This window comes from Oncorhynchus mykiss, chromosome 19, assembly GCF_057628025.1.
Source record: "Oncorhynchus mykiss isolate SJ-2025 chromosome 19, ASM5762802v1, whole genome shotgun sequence".
Classification (NCBI taxonomy): domain Eukaryota; kingdom Metazoa; phylum Chordata; class Actinopteri; order Salmoniformes; family Salmonidae; genus Oncorhynchus; species Oncorhynchus mykiss.
The window spans coordinates 44,515,711-44,533,503 of NC_143040.1; the positions used below are offsets into that span (position 1 = coordinate 44,515,711).

The window sequence follows — 17,793 nt, forward strand, 5'->3', positions numbered from 1 at the left end:
TGTACCCACATACTTATTCGACAGAGTTGTGATCAAATCTTCCCCTCTCTACCAGTGTGTGTGAACCAAATAAGTCTCCCTAATCAGACTCTCGGGTCATAATGACAACCATCCACTGCTATTAGAAGCTCCTAGGTAAAAAGAGACGAAAGACACAACCATCTCCATCCAACACAAATTATCAAAAGTGTGTTAGGAACCCAACATCGGCTTTTCAATATCATGACATTTGGCAACAGTGGCCTTTTTACTGTCTCTATTATCCAGTTAGGTAAAAATGATGATATTCTGTTAATGGATAGGATTGGATTAGTTAGGATGTTGCATATGGCTTTCCCACATGAATATGGCAGGCAGAGGGGCTAAAGAGAAGTGGAGAGAGAGGGAGATAAAGACAACCAGAGAGAAAGAGAGAACATGGGAGAGAGAGCATGTGACAGAGAGAGACAGAAAGGGTGAGGACCCTCTCCTGCTGGAGTGAGGAAGGGGAGAGGATATTTTGGGAGCAGCCGAGTGTTTCACTGCGCAGGGTGAGGAGCCACCTGGCAAACGCTGACACAAGGAACAGCAGCAAAACATTGTTAAACGGTAACACACACACAGTTTGACGTCTAACATGGTAAAGTGTGATAGGCTGCACAGCAGGGGGAGGACAGCACTCCAGTGGATCTGCCACCTGCCTTTTCCCAGAACCCCACTTCCTGCTCACAGTTAAAGCTATCAAAGATGCCGCTCAGGGCTGTGAGAAGGCCTTGGAGCAGGGTGTGTGTTCTGTGTGAGTGCCTGTGTGTGTGTGTCACAATAGAATAGGAACAAGTTAATGCAGCCAGCAGCCACCAGATGAGACGTCAACACCTCACCTCTTCATGCCACTTAAGAGAGAAAGAAGCCCCACACGGCTCCAACACAACACGTCACTCTGCACCAGGGCACACAAACACGGAGGAAAACAACACAACCAATCACCACTCTGGATGGATGTCTGAGATGGAGGGAAAAGGCAGATTCTGCAACACAGTGCTTCATCAAGTCAACAGGTTTTCTACAGTTTACCTGCTCCAATGAAATGAAAAACATAGTGTGTGTGTGTGTGTCAATTGGGTCTTGACATCAGTGCATCATCCTTCATTCAACGACACCCAGGCAGGTTACTGTATGAAGTACGTTCCAACCCAGTAGCAGAGCCTGTGTTTAGTATCAGTACTGTACATAACCCTCATTCACTGCACACACGTTACAGTGTGAAGTGCTGCGTTGGGGGACCTGTATGTAGCTAGCCCAACATGCATCGTCGGACAACAGTAGCTGTGGCTGACCTCAGTTTTGAGAAGAGGAGCGAGCCATAGAAGCGCCACTGCTGCGTTATTTAATGGTAATCATTTCAGCCTCCTTGTCTCCTCTTCGCCTGTCCCTGCTCTGCGTGTGTCCGCCAACTCACCCTGGTGTTGCGTCACTAATGCCACCCTGTCACCACGACAACTAATCCTCTGCACTGTTGACTTGGAGATGCTCTTTTGTGTCTTCAAAAAAAAAAAAACGAGGTGAAGAGAAAAACAGATTTTTGCATTACACATCTTTCAACCATCAAACATGCCCTGGCCGCCTACAAATATACTGTAATTGAATTTGATGGGCATTACTTTTAACAGCTTGTTAAAGAAGAAAAGTGTCTTTAGAGAATGTGCATGGTTCTCTCTCCAGCCTTCCAGTCTCTCGAGAGGGGAGTGGAGCAGGAGAGGAGAGAGTGGGAAAAGAAAGGGGGCTTTTGTGTATCACCAGAAACTCATTTTCCCTGTGGATGAAAGGCAAAAAGGCAACAAGGGAAAAATGCACCTGGCTTCTCCCCCCCCTCCTACCGAGCTTGTCATTGTCACCGCGCTCAACTCCCGGCTCTCGGAGGAAAGAGGACAAATTGCCAGTGAAGAGACACCAGAAGCGAGCTTGTTAGCACATTATCAGTGGTGGAGAGTGTGTGTGTGTGTGCGTGGAGGAGGCTGTGTGTGTGTGTGTGTGTGGGGGGGCGTGGTGGGCTACAGGAACAGTTCCCTGGCGTTGTGTTAATTCAGCACACAGAACATGCTGCTGCTGATAGCCTCCAAATTGATCACTTTTTGTTGTTGTTGTTGTGCCCTGCCTCCCTCCCCCTCTGTTATGAAGGAGTGAGTGTGCCAGGAGGAGAGAGCTGCCAGCCTCCCAGAGCACTGTGTTGCTCTAAACAAGCCGCTGCTCTCCTCTCCGCTCCATTTGGAGATTCAGGCCAAGAGCGTCGGTCTCTCCACTGAGCAGAGCAGAGCAGCACTCCAATCACTGACCTGCTACACAGAGAGAACGCAGGCCCATCATTGACCTGCTACACAGAGAGAACTCAGGCTCATCACTGACCTGCTACACAGAGCGAACTCAGGCCCATCACTGACCTGCTACACAGAGAGAACTCAGGCCCATCACTGACCTGCTACACAGAGAGAACTCAGGCCCATCACTGACCTGCTACACAGAGATAACTCAGGCTCATCACTGACCTGCTACACAGAGAGAACTCAGGCTCATCACTGACCTGCTACACAGAGAGAACTCAGGCCCATCACTGACCTGCTACACAGAGAGAACTCAGGCTCATCACTGACCTGCTACACAGAGAGAACTCAGGCCCATCACTGACCTGCTACAAACCTCAGAGCTCACACACAATGACAATTGAACATGAAAAAAAGAAGAAGAATCCAAAACACACACTTCATCTGTAAAAAAGAAGAGGAGGAGTCGGGAGAATTGACCCATCAGTTAATGCAGACAATATGCATGAGCTGTACAGAGGGCACATATCAGACGTTCGTGCCCAATGAGTCAAATAGCTAACATTGAATTGTTTTAACGCGGCACTATTCCAAACCGCATGGACCCGAGAGGGGAGAGGTGTACGCCTAGCTAGGGGACAGAACTGACACCTACAGGGTGTCAGACACACACCAGCTGAGAGAGGATTTTTTAAATTGTACACTTGCTCATTCCTCCTCTCACACCACATCTAGCTCTATTATTTTAACCTAGCAGTCCTCAGTGGGGTGTTGCACTGCTGGCATCTTCAGAAAGAAAATGCATGCAGAATGTGGAGAGCCCACTGCTCTATTGTGAGACGAGAGCATAGCTACAGAGAGAGAGAGGACACATTTCCCAATGTCTCAGTGACTGTCCCTCTACACTGCCTCAATACAGCTCTGCAATGTGCCAGCCAGGCCACTGGGGCCCCACTAGAATAGAAGAGAGACAATATGGACATGATCATCAACCCAGTTTAGAACGCACATTACATTCAACATCGACTAACAATTAGGCTCATTGACTGAAGCATCCCGAACAGTAAAACGGCCCAACAATAGGGTTTTGGTGAAGGTCGGGGTTAATGACACTACATTTCCTCTGGGCTCTGGTCAAAAGTAGTGTACTATATAGGGTATGCCATTTTGGACGTATCTCCGGTACTTTGAAATAACCACAGACACCTGCGTGACTAGCGTTAGTCATCGGACCAGCGACTACAAGAATCCTAGGACTCCAATGCTTATCTCACAGCACGAGAATTATCAAATTGAATGATGGTAAAAAATGATAATATGGGGTAGCAGAAATGGGCCCAACATCAGTGATTCTGACTGGCAGCGTTCGATTAGCTACCTGCTTCATTCTGCGCTACAGGGCAACGGTAGAGAGAACAGAGCAGAAGAAAAAAACACATAAATAATTAAATTTAAGGACTTTTACAGACTATGATTACAGAAATCTGTGTGTGCCCTGAAGTGCAGGGTAATCGGTTTATTCCCCCATCTGATGGCTGTGATATCGAAGCCCTAACAGTGATTTTATTACTGGGAGGAGGACGGAGGGAGCTGCGGCTGGCTGCCATAGCTCTCCTTGTCATTACAGCCAATGCACCCCTCGCTCCACCCCCAGCCACCAGATGAGAGGAGAGATAGCCCAGCTAATGCTTCTCCGCCTGGGGCCACACAGACATAGATCTGGGGCCCTCTGGAGTCAGATCCACTCCTATTAATCTCCTACCAAACCCAATTGGAGGCCTGGCCTGCCTGTGAAATATTGCTCGCGGACCTGACCCGCAGCCCTGATTTATCTGTCGCCCGTTCTGCCCCTCTCTCTCCCCCCCGTCCGATGGTGAGACGGTGCTCATTGCTCGCACAGTGTGCCTGCTGACGCAAATTCAACGATTATGTAACATTTAAGGGCACAGAGGGAGTGTTAATGTTATCCCGGGCATGAACAAATGCATATACACGCACGAACCTGGAAATTATGATTCATGAATTGCAGAAAGCGGGGCAGTTTACATGCTTTTCTGTCAATCCCCCCCCCCCCCCCTGGAATCAGTTATAAATCGTTTTATACAGCCAATACATGTATATATTCTATTAATTTGAACTGTACAGCCACAGATCAGATGATACATTTCCTTATTATAGTGCAGTTCTCTATTGGTTTAAAAACACATTCCTAAAGGATGCAACAGTGAGGACTCAACAGCGTCACGTTAACCTTTTGAATTATTTTTGTTGTTGAGGATTGAAATAAACTAAGAGGAGATGTGTGCTCTTAAAAAGCCAGTCTTTATAATGATATAGGACAGTCAGCTCTATAGTAGCAACAACAGCTACTGGGTGAAGACTGGTTCTGTTCTGATGTGGTTCTAGTGTGTTTATCCAGGCAGCTGGTGGTCTTGGGCCTAGATGGGTCACAGGTAGTTTGCATTGATTCAGGCTGTGGGCTACCAGTCAGACAGCTCATCTACGAGCATACAGCATGCAACTGACCCGTGGCCAACACACACACACACCTCATCTCGGCGCCTGTAGCCAACCTGCGGCGAATCCTAAACACCTTGTCAGAGAGCCCGCTCTCCACATCCGTGCCTCCCAGCCCCCCGAGGGGTTAGCTTGTTTACCCACTTTCCCCAACAAGGAGGGGGGGCTGAAAGAACAAACCTTCTTATAAAAACAATCCCCATTATGCCTCTAGCTTATGTGTGAGCACAGTTCTGATGCTGAGGCACGAAAGAGACAACACAACAACATAGCTGGAAAACCAGAAAATGATTAACTAGGAGATAAAACAACAAGGTTGAAGACGTTCCATAAACACTGACTGATATCAACTGTATAAATAGTACGGCATTAAGAAAATAATTATGCATAGGAAAATAATAATGTGCTCATGGATGCATCTTGATATATAATTTCACATTAGAATGCAATTAGATCGATAACCAGATCTACTTCTTATCTAAATTCAATTGGCTGACAATGTACGAGAGAGCACGGTAGTCGAGAGATATATTTGAATTAGTGTACAGATTATGTTGTCTGTGCTAAATTAATAAATAAGTAGATTTCCATGCAGCCAGAGTCATCATCAGCATCACAGAGGTCAGGAGGACAGAGCAGCTAGGGTCAAAGCCAGTCAGAAAATAAACAAAATCGGAGAAGAGGAGTGGGAGAAAGCGATTAGTTGTGACCCTGCCTATGTTTCTTTATTTACTCCCCCCTTTTATACTTCGACAGGAAACAATTAGCGAGTAGCTAACCCCCTCCCCCCATCACACACACAGTCCAGCAGGCCGCAGTGCTACTGGGACACAATGGGGCCCATTGTGGGAGCTAGCTGTGTGTGGCTGCGCTGCTCGTTAGGCGTTTGGCTGGGCCTGGTTGTGTGTGGGGGAGAGTGAAGGGACAAAAGGAGCCCAAGCCCAAAGCTTTCATCAGCTCGGTTGCCTTTGGAAAAGGCAGAGTCAGAGCAAAGGGAGGAAGGCACTGACCCAACGCTCCCTCTATCCCACCACTATCACGATCCACCATATGCTGACCCCAGCAGCAGGGCAGTGATTGCTGCCAATCAGAAGCCAGTGTGTGTGTGTGTGTGTGTGTGGCTGTCCCTACCGCCATACTCTCACTGGCTCGCACACAAACCACTGGACTGGCAGGGCCAATGGGGAAGCCGCTTAGCAACTCTCCTCTCTCCCCTCCTCCTCCACAACCAACATTGTCTCCCCGGCTACACAATCGGCCACTGACAGATGGAAGATGGCCGTGGCTCACACAGTTACATTTTAGTCTGCCTTCCAAACAGCTTGACAGTCCCCTATTCTCCTAAACACACATACCAGATAGGCGAAAACAGAGGGAGACCAGAGGCTGTGTTGTTGAACGTTATCAAGGGGCCTTACCTCGGACAGACCACATGGTCCACTGGCTGTAGAGGTGGTCTAGAGGGGAGATGGTCGAGCCCCTGGCCCTACGGCCAGAGAGGTCAACCTAGCTCTAATCACACCCAAACATTCAAAAAACTAACCAACCAGCATGGTCACGCGGTTTGCCGCGCCGCTCAGGCATATGGTTAACTTATCCTGTGCAATGCGAGCTAACAACTTTCCAAGCCGGTACGCTAAAAGCATTTTATTGCACTGCCCCCAAACACACTGGGAGGGAGTGCATTTGCGTGTGTGTGAGAGAGACTGCCACAGAACAGATCTCCAAACTGGCTGTTTGAATGACCCTTGGATTACTCTTAGCGATGTAGCAACAAAAGCCTGATATCTGCGATAGGATAGAGGCCTGGGTTATGCTGCCTGTGTTACCCTGAGCCTCTCTCTGGCTGTGTTTGCCCAGCAGCTCCATGACGTGCCATGATTCGCAGCGCTGCCTGACGCCAGGTACTGTAGCAGCTATCTGCTATTTGAGTCCACCAGACATTAAGACCAGCAGCAGAGAAAGGGGGCCATTTTTTCCTTTCCAAGCACTGATTTCACAGTCATGGCAAATGAGGGATCAGTGAGTGGAGGCAGATGGACGAGCCCCGGGGCCAAGAGCATGAACTGAAACTTAGTGTGGAGGAGAGCGGGGTCGACGGGCACGTGCAGGAGGAGGGGAGAAGAGGCAGAGGAGAGAGAGAGAAAAAAGAGGTAAAGGGATAGATGGCGGACAGAGAGTGTTCGCAACATCTAAAACCACAACTCAAACAAAAAGGCAGGCTTCATCGCCTGGCGCTGCTCCGTTCAGTAAAAGGTACGCAGAGGACGAAGAGGAGAAGAATAAGAGGAGAAAAGGCTCTTTTGATGTGGTTTCACAAAGCAAGGCGGTCGGCAGGCGGGCAGCCTCTGGAGGAGATAAAGAACCCAGTGTTCTCCTTTATGAACAGGATCACTTAGCCGCTCCGGGGTTGGGCACCGCTGCACTCCAGGGGGATTGTGGGGGAACTAACCTACGTCACACCATCACTACCAGCTCCAGTTTGCTGCTGTAACGCAGTTTGACCTGATTTCGAGTCCACTCACAGAGATCATACATTATTAAATAGGGACTCAATATGTAATTCTATGAGTCCACTATTCAATAGTATATCAGTCGAGTCTTCAATTTCCAATCCGCGGCACCCTGTTTCCTAATCAAAAAAGGAAAATGACATCACTGAATGCTAAATTTGTTCCATAAAACAAAACAAGGACTCATTCCAGAACACAGGAAATAACCAATCATCCTTAGAGGAAGACAGGAAATCCTATTCTCCAGTGGATTTCACTAATAATCCCATTACAATCATCATAATCAATCATGATGTTTGGTCACATTGTACAAGAACGATCAGTCAGAGGTGGTGGTGTGGGGGGTGTTGTTGCAGAACCATTGTACACCTACTGTTGAGGAATGAAAGGAGAGAATAGCCCGCCCACCCACCCTCCCACCGACCGTTTACTGGCTGTGCTCTGCTGCTCTATCAACAGGTAACTAAGTACTGCTCAGTGACACAGTGTTGCTGGTCCAGTGGGGCCACTCAATTTTTTCTGCCTCAGTGCTCCCTAAAAGCCCCTCAGTGGAAGGCATTTAGAGAACATCTCCCTTAACACGCAAACACGAAAGCAGCAACCGCGGGCGCACACACACACAGGCTTAAAACATCGCTATGAATCATCCCTTACACAGACTTCAATTAGCTGCCTGCTGAAAGACAAGATCTCTCTGTCCCCCTCTCTCACACATTTCGTCAAAAGAGTAAGAAAACTTGAAGTAAAAAGAAAATAAAAAAAAGAGTGGAAAGAAACAAAACAAAGAGTGTCTGGAGGCAGATAGAGAGATAGTCTGGAAAGACATCCGTCGATAATGACAGATTACTGTAATTCTGGCTGTCAGGCCCATCGACCGGTGCAACTCACGCCAATCAATAGCCCAGTCCAGTATCGAGCCCTGCTCTGCCACCCCCTCCACACACACGGGTGAGATTGCTGCGAGCAGTCTCAAGCCGAGCCAAACAATCATTCGCTCCGAGGACATGGCAGATGCGAATGGCTTTTCACCCCCTTATTTTTTGCTTTGTTTTCGAGCAGTATTATCCTTTTTTGAAAAGAGGAGAGCTTGAAAAGAGGGGTTAGAGGGTTGAGATATTTAGAGGTGGGGATTGAAGCATGCGAGCTTGAGTGGTCAACATAGTAGCACTTTCCAGGGAGGAATAAAATAAATGACAAATGGGGAAGAAAGTATAGGTGAAATTACACATTCACCTCAGTACCTAGAAGCAAACTGGACTGGAGGGCAAAGTGGTATTTGGTTATAGATTTGAGTTTATTTCTACATTGCATAGAAACTGCTGGAGGCTTTTCCTATTGAGTCAAGGTATAATATACTGAAGCATTAACGTTCATACTGACATTACATACATTGTTACAGCGATATTATTATTGGACAATATTGACACTATTTGGCAAAAATATGCTACTATTCAAAAGGATCAACATTAGTGACCGAGTTTAAAAGCCATGTTATTAGTGATGGACTGAGTTTAAAAGCCATGTTATTAGTGATGGACTGAGTTTAAAAGCCATGTTATTAGTGATGGACTGAGTTTAAAAGCCATGTTATTAGTGATGGACTGAGTTTAAAAGCCATGTTATTAGTGATGGACTGAGTTTAAAAGCCATGTTATTAGTGATGACTGAGTTTAAAAGCCATGTTATTAGTGATGGACTGAGTTTAAAAGCCATGTTATTAGTGATGGACTGAGTTTAAAAGCCATGTTATTAGTGATGGACTGAGTTTAAAAGCCATGTTATTAGTGATGACTGAGTTTAAAAGCCATGTTATTAGTGATGGACTGAGTTTAAAAGCCATGTTATTAGTGATGGACTGAGTTTAAAAGCCATGTTATTAGTGATGGACTGAGTTTAAAAGCCATGTTATTAGTGATGGACTGAGTTTAAAAGCCATGTTATTAGTGATGGACTGAGTTTAAAAGCCATGTTATTAGTTATGACTGAGTTTAAAAGCCATGTTATTAGTGATGGACTGAGTTTAAAAGCCATTCTATTAGTGATGGACTGAGTTTAAAAGCCATTCTATTAGTGATGGACTGAGTTTAAAAGCCATGTTATTAGTGATGACTGAGTTTAAAAGCCATTCTATTAGTGATGGACTGAGTTTAAAAGCCATTCTATTAGTGATGGACTGAGTTTAAAAGCCATGTTATTAGTGATGGACTGAGTTTAAAAGCCATGTTATTAGTGATGGACTGAGTTTAAAAGCCATGTTATTAGTGATGGACTGAGTTTAAAAGCCATGTTATTAGTGATGGACTGAGTTTAAAAGCCATGTTATTAGTGATGGACTGAGTTTAAAAGCCATGTTATTAGTGATGGACTGAGTTTAAAAGCCATGTTATTAGTGATGGACTGAGTTTAAAAGCCATGTTATTAGTGATGACTGAGTTTAAAAGCCATGTTATTAGTGATGGACTGAGTTTAAAAGCCATGTTATTAGTGATGGACTGAGTTTAAAAGCCATGTTATTAGTGATGGACTGAGTTTAAAAGCCATGTTATTAGTGATGACTGAGTTTAAAAGCCATGTTATTAGTGATGGACTGAGTTTAAAAGCCATGTTATTAGTGATGGACTGAGTTTAAAAGCCATGTTATTAGTGATGGACTGAGTTTAAAAGCCATGTTATTAGTGATGGACTGAGTTTAAAAGCCATGTTATTAGTGATGGACTGAGTTTAAAAGCCATGTTATTAGTGAGAAGAAAGAGGAGAGGCCACGCAAAATAAATTGCTACTGAAGCATTTCATTATTGGAAAACATTGAAACAATTGGGCAAAAATTAAAGCTACGTAATCACCCCAAAAATGTGCCATTCAAAGGGATCAAGTAAAATTCATGTTTTTAAGAGTAGCCATGATATTGGCGCTGGTGTGAGTCAAAGTAGAGGAGGCAAAATAGAAATCACTACCAAACCATTTCAAAAGCAAATTGCTCTGAATCATCGTTAGGAGACGATGGGCAATGATCAGAGGCTCCTGCGGTCTATTGGAGAAAAATGCTGTCACCTCTTTGCACCAAGCAGAATGTGAAGCTCTACATGTTGAAAATACAGTGCAGAAGGGGATGAGACATCGATAATTATCGAGCGAGAGAGCCGCTGTTCTATCATTACGTCTCTTTAGCTTGCAGTGCAGTCAGGAGCTGGTCTGTCTGTCAACCTATTTCCTTTGCCCGTCGCTACAGCAAGTTGACACACACACACACACTCTACTGATTTCCCTTGCTAGTGAAAAATTACAAGCTCAACAAACAACACGTTAACGTGACAGCACTAGCCACAGGCGAGGATAGGCGTAACAGATCACGCAGTGTATTGTGGTTTTATCTCCCCCCTACAGGCAGTGTGCTGGACGGCTGAGGTAGGCAGAGTCAGGGTAGAGATGGGGAAGGATACAAGTTCTGGTAGAGGGGGATGAGGGATTTTAGAGCCCTGCTGGCATTGAGGGCTGTAGCCCGGACCATGGTGGGAAGGATCTTCTCATCCACTATGGCTCCATCAAACAGCGGCCCGAAAAATGGGACCTAGAGCGGGGATGGGATAGAGTGAGAAAGAGGGACGAAGAGAGGGCAAGGGAAAACAACTATGGAAGTTACCATTGATTAGATAAAGTCAAAATGATATAAGAAACTTTATAAACCAATAACAGTAAATAGTGGTCTTCATCTATCAGATCCCAGGGAATGCAATGTTCATTTGATAAAATAACATAAAAGCACTTTATGGCTGATTTCGTTTCAGTGCCAGAATTGACTTTCATGAAAGCCAGACCTCTTTTTTGTCCTTATCTGGCCATCTTTCCACATTTCCCCAGACTCTGAAGGGACAGACCCATCTTCTAGCCATATCCATACCGCAATTTAATTCTAAGAATCATGTTGACCCGATTAGTCCGGACATAACTGAGCAGGAAGCAGGAGTGCCGCGAGACATGTTAATTTGGTTTTTATATATATATATATATATGGAATAGCTGTTATTGTCCATTGTCATTTTTCAGACCAAAGACATTTGTATTTTTTTGCTTTTAACCCAACCCCCCATGAGGAACACACAAAAAAGAGAGTTTGGAAGCCAGGGTCAGTCAAGATGCAGCGCCCCTGGAGCAATTTAGCAGTTAATTAAATGCCTTGCTCCAGGGCAATGACAGGAAATGGAATCTAGGATACCTTAATGTTAATGTGATGAAAACATCTACAGACATGGGAGTTTCGGGTGGATCTGGGACAGATCTGAACCCACCTCTGGCTTCTTGAGGATATGGATGCTGTACATGCGGTTCTTCATGGGGTAGATGATGATGAGGACGTCTCCAAACTCCGTGGGGATGATGCCTCTCCTGTAGTCTCGGGAGTGCTCCGACCAAACGATGTGCACCTCGTCATTCCCAAGATGGCGTAGCTAGGAGGAAATAGGTGAGAGGAGGAGAGGGGAAGAGGAGAGAGCAACAGGGTGAGTGTCCCCGTCTAGTCAATGTCAACGTTTTCAAAAATAGTGTTGAAGTTCATGTAATTCATACACATGGCAGAGGACGATTGGATGCAGTCACACTTTAAGTGAGAGCCTGGAGCTCGGCATCCCCGATGAATGTCAAATCTTAGGCCGTCTTTGTCTGATACTCATTCTCTCAGGGCCCCCTATTCAAAAAGCATCTCAGAGTAGGGGTGCTGATCTAGGATCAGTTTCCGCCCCCTGTTCATATAATCTTTTTCATTGTGTTCTAAAAAGCAACTGAATACAGTGTCTAAGGCTCCTTCATTCATCCAGGATCTTCTAACACATTGTGTCCTGTGTGGGGCAGGCAGAGAGGTCGCTGGATGCCTAAGACTCATCTATCATTAACCTTGAAGAGTGACAGGAGCCGCCCCCCGCCACTTTAGACCACAGCTCCCTCCATCTTTCCAACGTTTTCTCCATCTTACCGTTCACTCAATCACTGAGGGCCACAGTGTGTTCACTAGGTACAAAAACTGACAAAAACAGGAGGGACTACATGGACTTATCTAATAAGAAAAGCTCATAAAATGTTTATGTTGTTGTGTGCCCTAATGAACATGACCCTGGCCTGTATAGCACCTTGTTCTCATCCTCTGCTCTCAATAAATAGGAAACTCTTTTTCCTCCCAGCAATTCATAAAATGTCATCCTCATCCATTGCAGAGCAGATCGCTGTTAGCTGCTGCATGAAACATCTCCCTCTTCACATATCACATCAGCAGTCCTCATTCATAAATCTTAAGACCCAGAGGGTGTGGATGTATTCTCAGCCTTCAACCTTCAATACGCCTGTCACTGTCTGTGGGGAGATGGGGGAACGGTACTAGTCAAAACAACAAACAAATAAATATGCGGGGCTGGAGTGTGTATGTGTGTGAGACTGACTGTGTGTGTGTGTGTATGTGTGTGTGTGTGTGTGTGTGTGTGTGCGCCTGCTGGCCGCTCTCTTGCTGGCTGAGCTGACACGCTTTAGTGTCTGGTTAACATGGTTTAGTGTCTAGCTGCAGATTGCTCTGTTGGATAGCATCTCCTCCAGCCTCTCCAAATCCAATCAGCTGCTGAGGAGTCATGATATGAGTTTAACCAGGGGGACAGCAACGGCCAGATCTAATTTGGCTACATTATGGCCATGTGCAGCGTGGACCGCCGGGTGAAGGAGGAGCAGGAGCGAGAGCTACGCTCCAGGCCCCTCAGTATGACAGACATGTTATGGGTCCAAAATGGTACCCTATTCCCTATACTGGGCTCTGGTCAAAAGTAGTGCACTACATAGGAAATGGGGTGCAATTTGGGACAAACAAGGGGGTTTGGGGGGGGGGGGCCCACCACCCACACATACACTACATGACCAAAAGTATGTGGACACCTGCTCATCGAATACCTCATTCCAAATCATGTGCATTAAGAGAGAGTTGGTCCCCCCTTTTTTGACATAACAGCTTCCACTCTTTTAGGAAGGCTTTCCACTAGATGTTGGAACATTTCTGCGGGAATTTACTTCCATTCAGTCACAAGAGCATTAGTGAAGTCAGGCACGGATGTTGGGCAACTAGGTCTGGCTCGAGGTCGGCGTTCCAATTTATCTCAAAGGTGTTCGATGGGGTTGAGATCTGGGCTCTGTGCAAGCCAGTCAAGTTCTTCCACAACGATCTCGACAAACCATTTCTGTATGGACATCGCTTTGTGCACTGGGGCATTGTCATGCTGAAACAGGAAAGGGCTTTCCCTAAACTGTTGCCACAAATTTGGAAGCACAGAATCGTCTAGAATGCTGTAGCGTCATTATATGCTGTAGCGTTAAAATGTCCCTTCACTGGAACTAAGGGGCCTAGCCCGAACCATTAAAAACAACCCCAAACCATTATTCCTCTTCCACCAAACTTTACAGTTGGCACAATGTATTGGGGTAGGTAGCATACTCCTGGCATCCCAATAACCCAGATTTGTTCATCGCAATGCCAGATGAAGAGTGATTCATCACTTCAGAGCTCGTTTTTCCACTGCTCCAGAGCCCAATGGCGGCGAGCTTTACACCATTCCAGCCGATGCTTGGCATTGCACATGGTGATCTTAGGCTTGTGTGTGGCTGCTTGGCCATGGAAGCCAATTTCATGAAGCTCCCGACAAACAGTTATTGTGCTGACGTTGCTTCCAGAGGCAGTTTGGAACTCTGTAGTGAGTGTTGCAACAGAGGACAGACGATTTTTACGTGTAACGTGCTTCAGCACACGGCGGTGACATTCTGTGAGCTTGTGTGGCCTACCACTTCATGGTTGTGCCGTTGTTGCTCCTAGGCATTATCACTTCACAATAAAAGCACTTACAGTTGAAAGGGCAGCTCTAGCAGGGCAGACATTTGACGAACTAACTTGTGGGAAAGGTGGCATCGTATGACGGTGCCACGTTGAAAGTCACTGAGCTCTTCAGTAAGGCCATTCTACTGCCAATGTTTGTCAATGGAGATTGCATGGCTGTGTGCTCGATTTGTCTGAAATAGACGAATCTACTAATTTGAAAGGGTGTCACATACTTCTGGCCATGTAGTGTACAAACCTTGCTTTGCTGCCATACATACCCACCTAAATTGCAGCAACGAATTATGAGTAGAGTGGTGAGGACTGGTGCAGTACATGAAGACAGACAGGCATTTTGGGGGCTGGAGGATGGAATGAGTGATTTGAGCAATGAAATGGGAGGCTCTTACGTGAGATACGGTGGTTAGAATTTTCCTTCATTTTAGGGTCAAATCTTAGAGGTCATCTGACGGACTGGATGCATGTTAGTTCACATTATCCGCAGTGTGAGTGAGGAACCAGACAGTGCTCACAGGAAGCAAGCAATCAGTGGTGTTTCAGGTCGTTATTCAACCCCTCAAATCAGACTGTGATAAAAGACACTCCTCCTCTCTCTAAACCGCTCATCTAAGCCGCTGCAGAACAAAAGGAAGAAAATTAAAACTCACAGCTAACGATCCATCTGCTTATTACAGGTCATTATACACCACAATGTTCCTCTGGTACAATCCCAATCCTCTCATCTACTATACTCAATATGAAAACACTGCAGCTATGCGTGTGTATTATTGGCCATCACTGTAAACCAATTAGAACCCCCCCCCCACCCCCCACCCCCCACATGAACGTCTTTCTCAGGTCAAACCAAGTTCCTCCCAAAACACACACACCCCATTTCAATATTCCCCTCCTGTCGGTCTGCGTTCATTAATGAGTCTGTTGTTGGTATTAGCAGCACCTTAGTGTCTGGCCAGGGCTGTGTGTGTAATGCCACTGTTGAAGACGAATGCTAGGGGAAGTGAGGGGACAGCTCTAAGAGATACTTCATTGTTCATCCTGCATCGCTGCGGCCATCTATGGCTACAGGCTGTATCATGAGCCGGCCTCACAGACAAACTCATTTACAGCCCAAGCCCTCTGCGCTCTTATTCCATTTCTGCCTGCTGAAAAATAATACCAATGCAGATGGACTTTCATAGAAGAGGACAAAAACAACGGAGAGAGGTGAAGTCTGAGGTAAAAGTGACGGAGGGGGAAAGAGAGAGAAACGCTGCCGTGTTCCAACGGGAAGGAGAAAATATAGATAATTAGGTGAGTGAGGTAAAGGGATAGGAGGCTAGACGGAAGGAGAAAGGGCTTCATGAGGACATTTAGGTGAGAATATTGTTTCTCCCCCATTCCCCCTGTTGCTAGAAGGACATTTCATTTCCTCTACTCTTCTGTAGCAAAACATGGCATGTTTCTCTGTGGGGCTCAAGTTCACACAGAAACAGCTCTCTGCAGGTAGAAATGTGAGCCACCTGAGAGAGCTGGTCATATAATGGTTAGTAGCGGACTACGAACAGCGCCGTCTGAGACTGTCTTTTGTTCCGCATTGTAGGAGTCGGGTGGTTCAGACAAGCACTACAGAGTGATGTCTGTGTAAGAGACACAGAGCAGACATTGGGTCTCTCTCTCTGGTCATCTATCAGTGGTCATCAGTGGTCATCCAGCCTGCTGACTGGGTGAAAAGGGAGTGAGCGGTACAGACAGATTGTGTGCATCTCAATAAGAGAGCATAACAGGGTTGCAGTCGACATGACTTTTTTCCACAAAGACATTAACTGGTATTTCCTGGAACATCATAACAGACCTTTTTGGTGAGTGAGTCGTCAGAGTCGGGAGGCATGCGTGTGGAGACGTGGAACATGACCTCGACGGTAGAGGTGGCGAAGTAAGGCGTGGTCAGACCCGTGCTCTTGTTCCTCTGAAGACCTCCCATGAAGCCACAATGACTGGTCAGATTCACCTGTTACACACACACACACACACAGGACCATCAGCACTGGACACAACCAAACATAAACCCTAACGAACCACGTCAAAGTCCCTCCAAGAGGCAGAAAACAATACAACGTAATATTAATATAACTCACTATTAATGATACATATAAGGCTTATATAAAGTGATGCTGAAAGGTTGTAGTGCAGAGAGCAGGGGTCTGTCTGTCTTACCTCCCAGCCCAGCCCAGAGACAAAGTCCTCGTAGGCCTGACTACCACTGGTGTTAGACAGGATAGAGTGCTTGTCCTCTTGCCCCTCCGCCACGTAAAACACGGCTATCTTGTGAGTCTCTCGACTAGAGGAAAAGAGGGGCATTGGAAGAAAAGACGAACAAGAGAAAGATAAGGACATATTTTTGTTGTTCCCTAAAAGTAAAACAGTCACTTTTTTAGTCTGAAAGAGAAACAGTAACTTACCACTGCCTGGAGTCGAGGTTCTTCAGCTCTCTAAGCAGTTTCTCGTTCTTCTTCAGGAGATGGAAGTTGCTCCTATGACCGAAAACAAGTGTATATGCCATTGGCATAAATAATTGTGGCATAGATTCTACATAGCCTACAGATTATATTTACAACACCGTGAGGTCTTGGTATAGATTCTAAAGATTATCAAGCTTGACTGCAACAACAACAGAGTATGGACAAAGTATCTATTCTAGTCTATTCTACAACAACAAGGACCTGCACCCTCACTCCCTACAGGCAGACAGTGATTAGGTGATTAGGGCTGTAGTCCACATACATTCACTAAGTAGCCCCAGACCTCTCCCTCCAGACTCTCTCTCCAACATTAACAGGCCCACACTCCTAAATGGCCACCACTTTGTTTTAGTCACAGTATTTCCTGGAAAATCTGACCAATCGAGTCAAACCACAGCCAAACAAGACACATGCAGTGGTGAGAACCCCCCCCACCCCCCAAAAAATCATCACTCACAATATTTTAGCTAAAAACACAACTACTCTGCTACTTTATAGCAAGCAACGCACAGATGATCCTGAGAAATCAATAAGCTTAGATCTTGGTTACCAGCGTCACAACATGAGATATGGAGTTTTTAAGATTGTGCATTATGTTCTCCCATCTGGAGCTTGAACATTAGCAGCTTAGTGTAGGCGAGAGGTCCTCAAGTGGGGGGTGTAAAAGCCACGACTACTTTCATGAAAGGACTTTGTTTCGTGGTGTTTTTCCTCCTCCCATCCTTTCACCATTTGAGTATGGGCCTCTTTATTAGCTTGTTACAACGTAATGGTCTTCATTTTCTCCATTGAAAGTGAGCCATTTCAGAGGCGGCAAGCGGGAACAGCATGAAAGGCCGTTCTTGCAGGCTGTGTAATCTCGCTACCCCCAAGAGTGAATTGCAATATATTAGTCTAACGAGGAATAAACGGCAGTGTTTCCACTATAGTCAAAATAATTTTCAGGACGGAAAATGCTGTCAGTGTAAACTTTATCTGGTTTTAGTAGTTTAAGTATGTAGAAAAGATAAAAGGGAGCAATATATTTTTGATACGATCATCTTTGAAAACTAACAAATCACCAATAAAAACTAGACAGAGTCTAAAGGAGCTAACAGACAGCGGCCACTAGA

The 17,793-nt window shown here is 45.7% G+C and overlaps 1 protein-coding gene across 13 annotated transcripts in view; it reads right to left on the bottom strand.

Moving 5' to 3' along the window:
• Positions 1 to 17,793, bottom strand: part of LOC110497730 (ral GTPase-activating protein subunit alpha-1) — an 80,673-nt gene that overhangs the window by 7,383 nt on the left and 55,497 nt on the right. For all 13 annotated transcript variants that reach the window (XM_090211112.1, XM_090211109.1, XM_090211111.1 and 10 more), the window contains 5 exons: positions 16,622 to 16,693; positions 16,377 to 16,500; positions 16,015 to 16,170; positions 11,614 to 11,772; positions 10,768 to 10,895 (listed from right to left, as the gene is read on the bottom strand). In XM_090211112.1, coding sequence (XP_090067238.1) covers positions 10,768 to 10,895; positions 11,614 to 11,772; positions 16,015 to 16,170; positions 16,377 to 16,500; positions 16,622 to 16,693 — 639 coding nt within the window. The remainder of the gene's footprint in view (positions 1 to 10,767; positions 10,896 to 11,613; positions 11,773 to 16,014; positions 16,171 to 16,376; positions 16,501 to 16,621; positions 16,694 to 17,793) is intronic.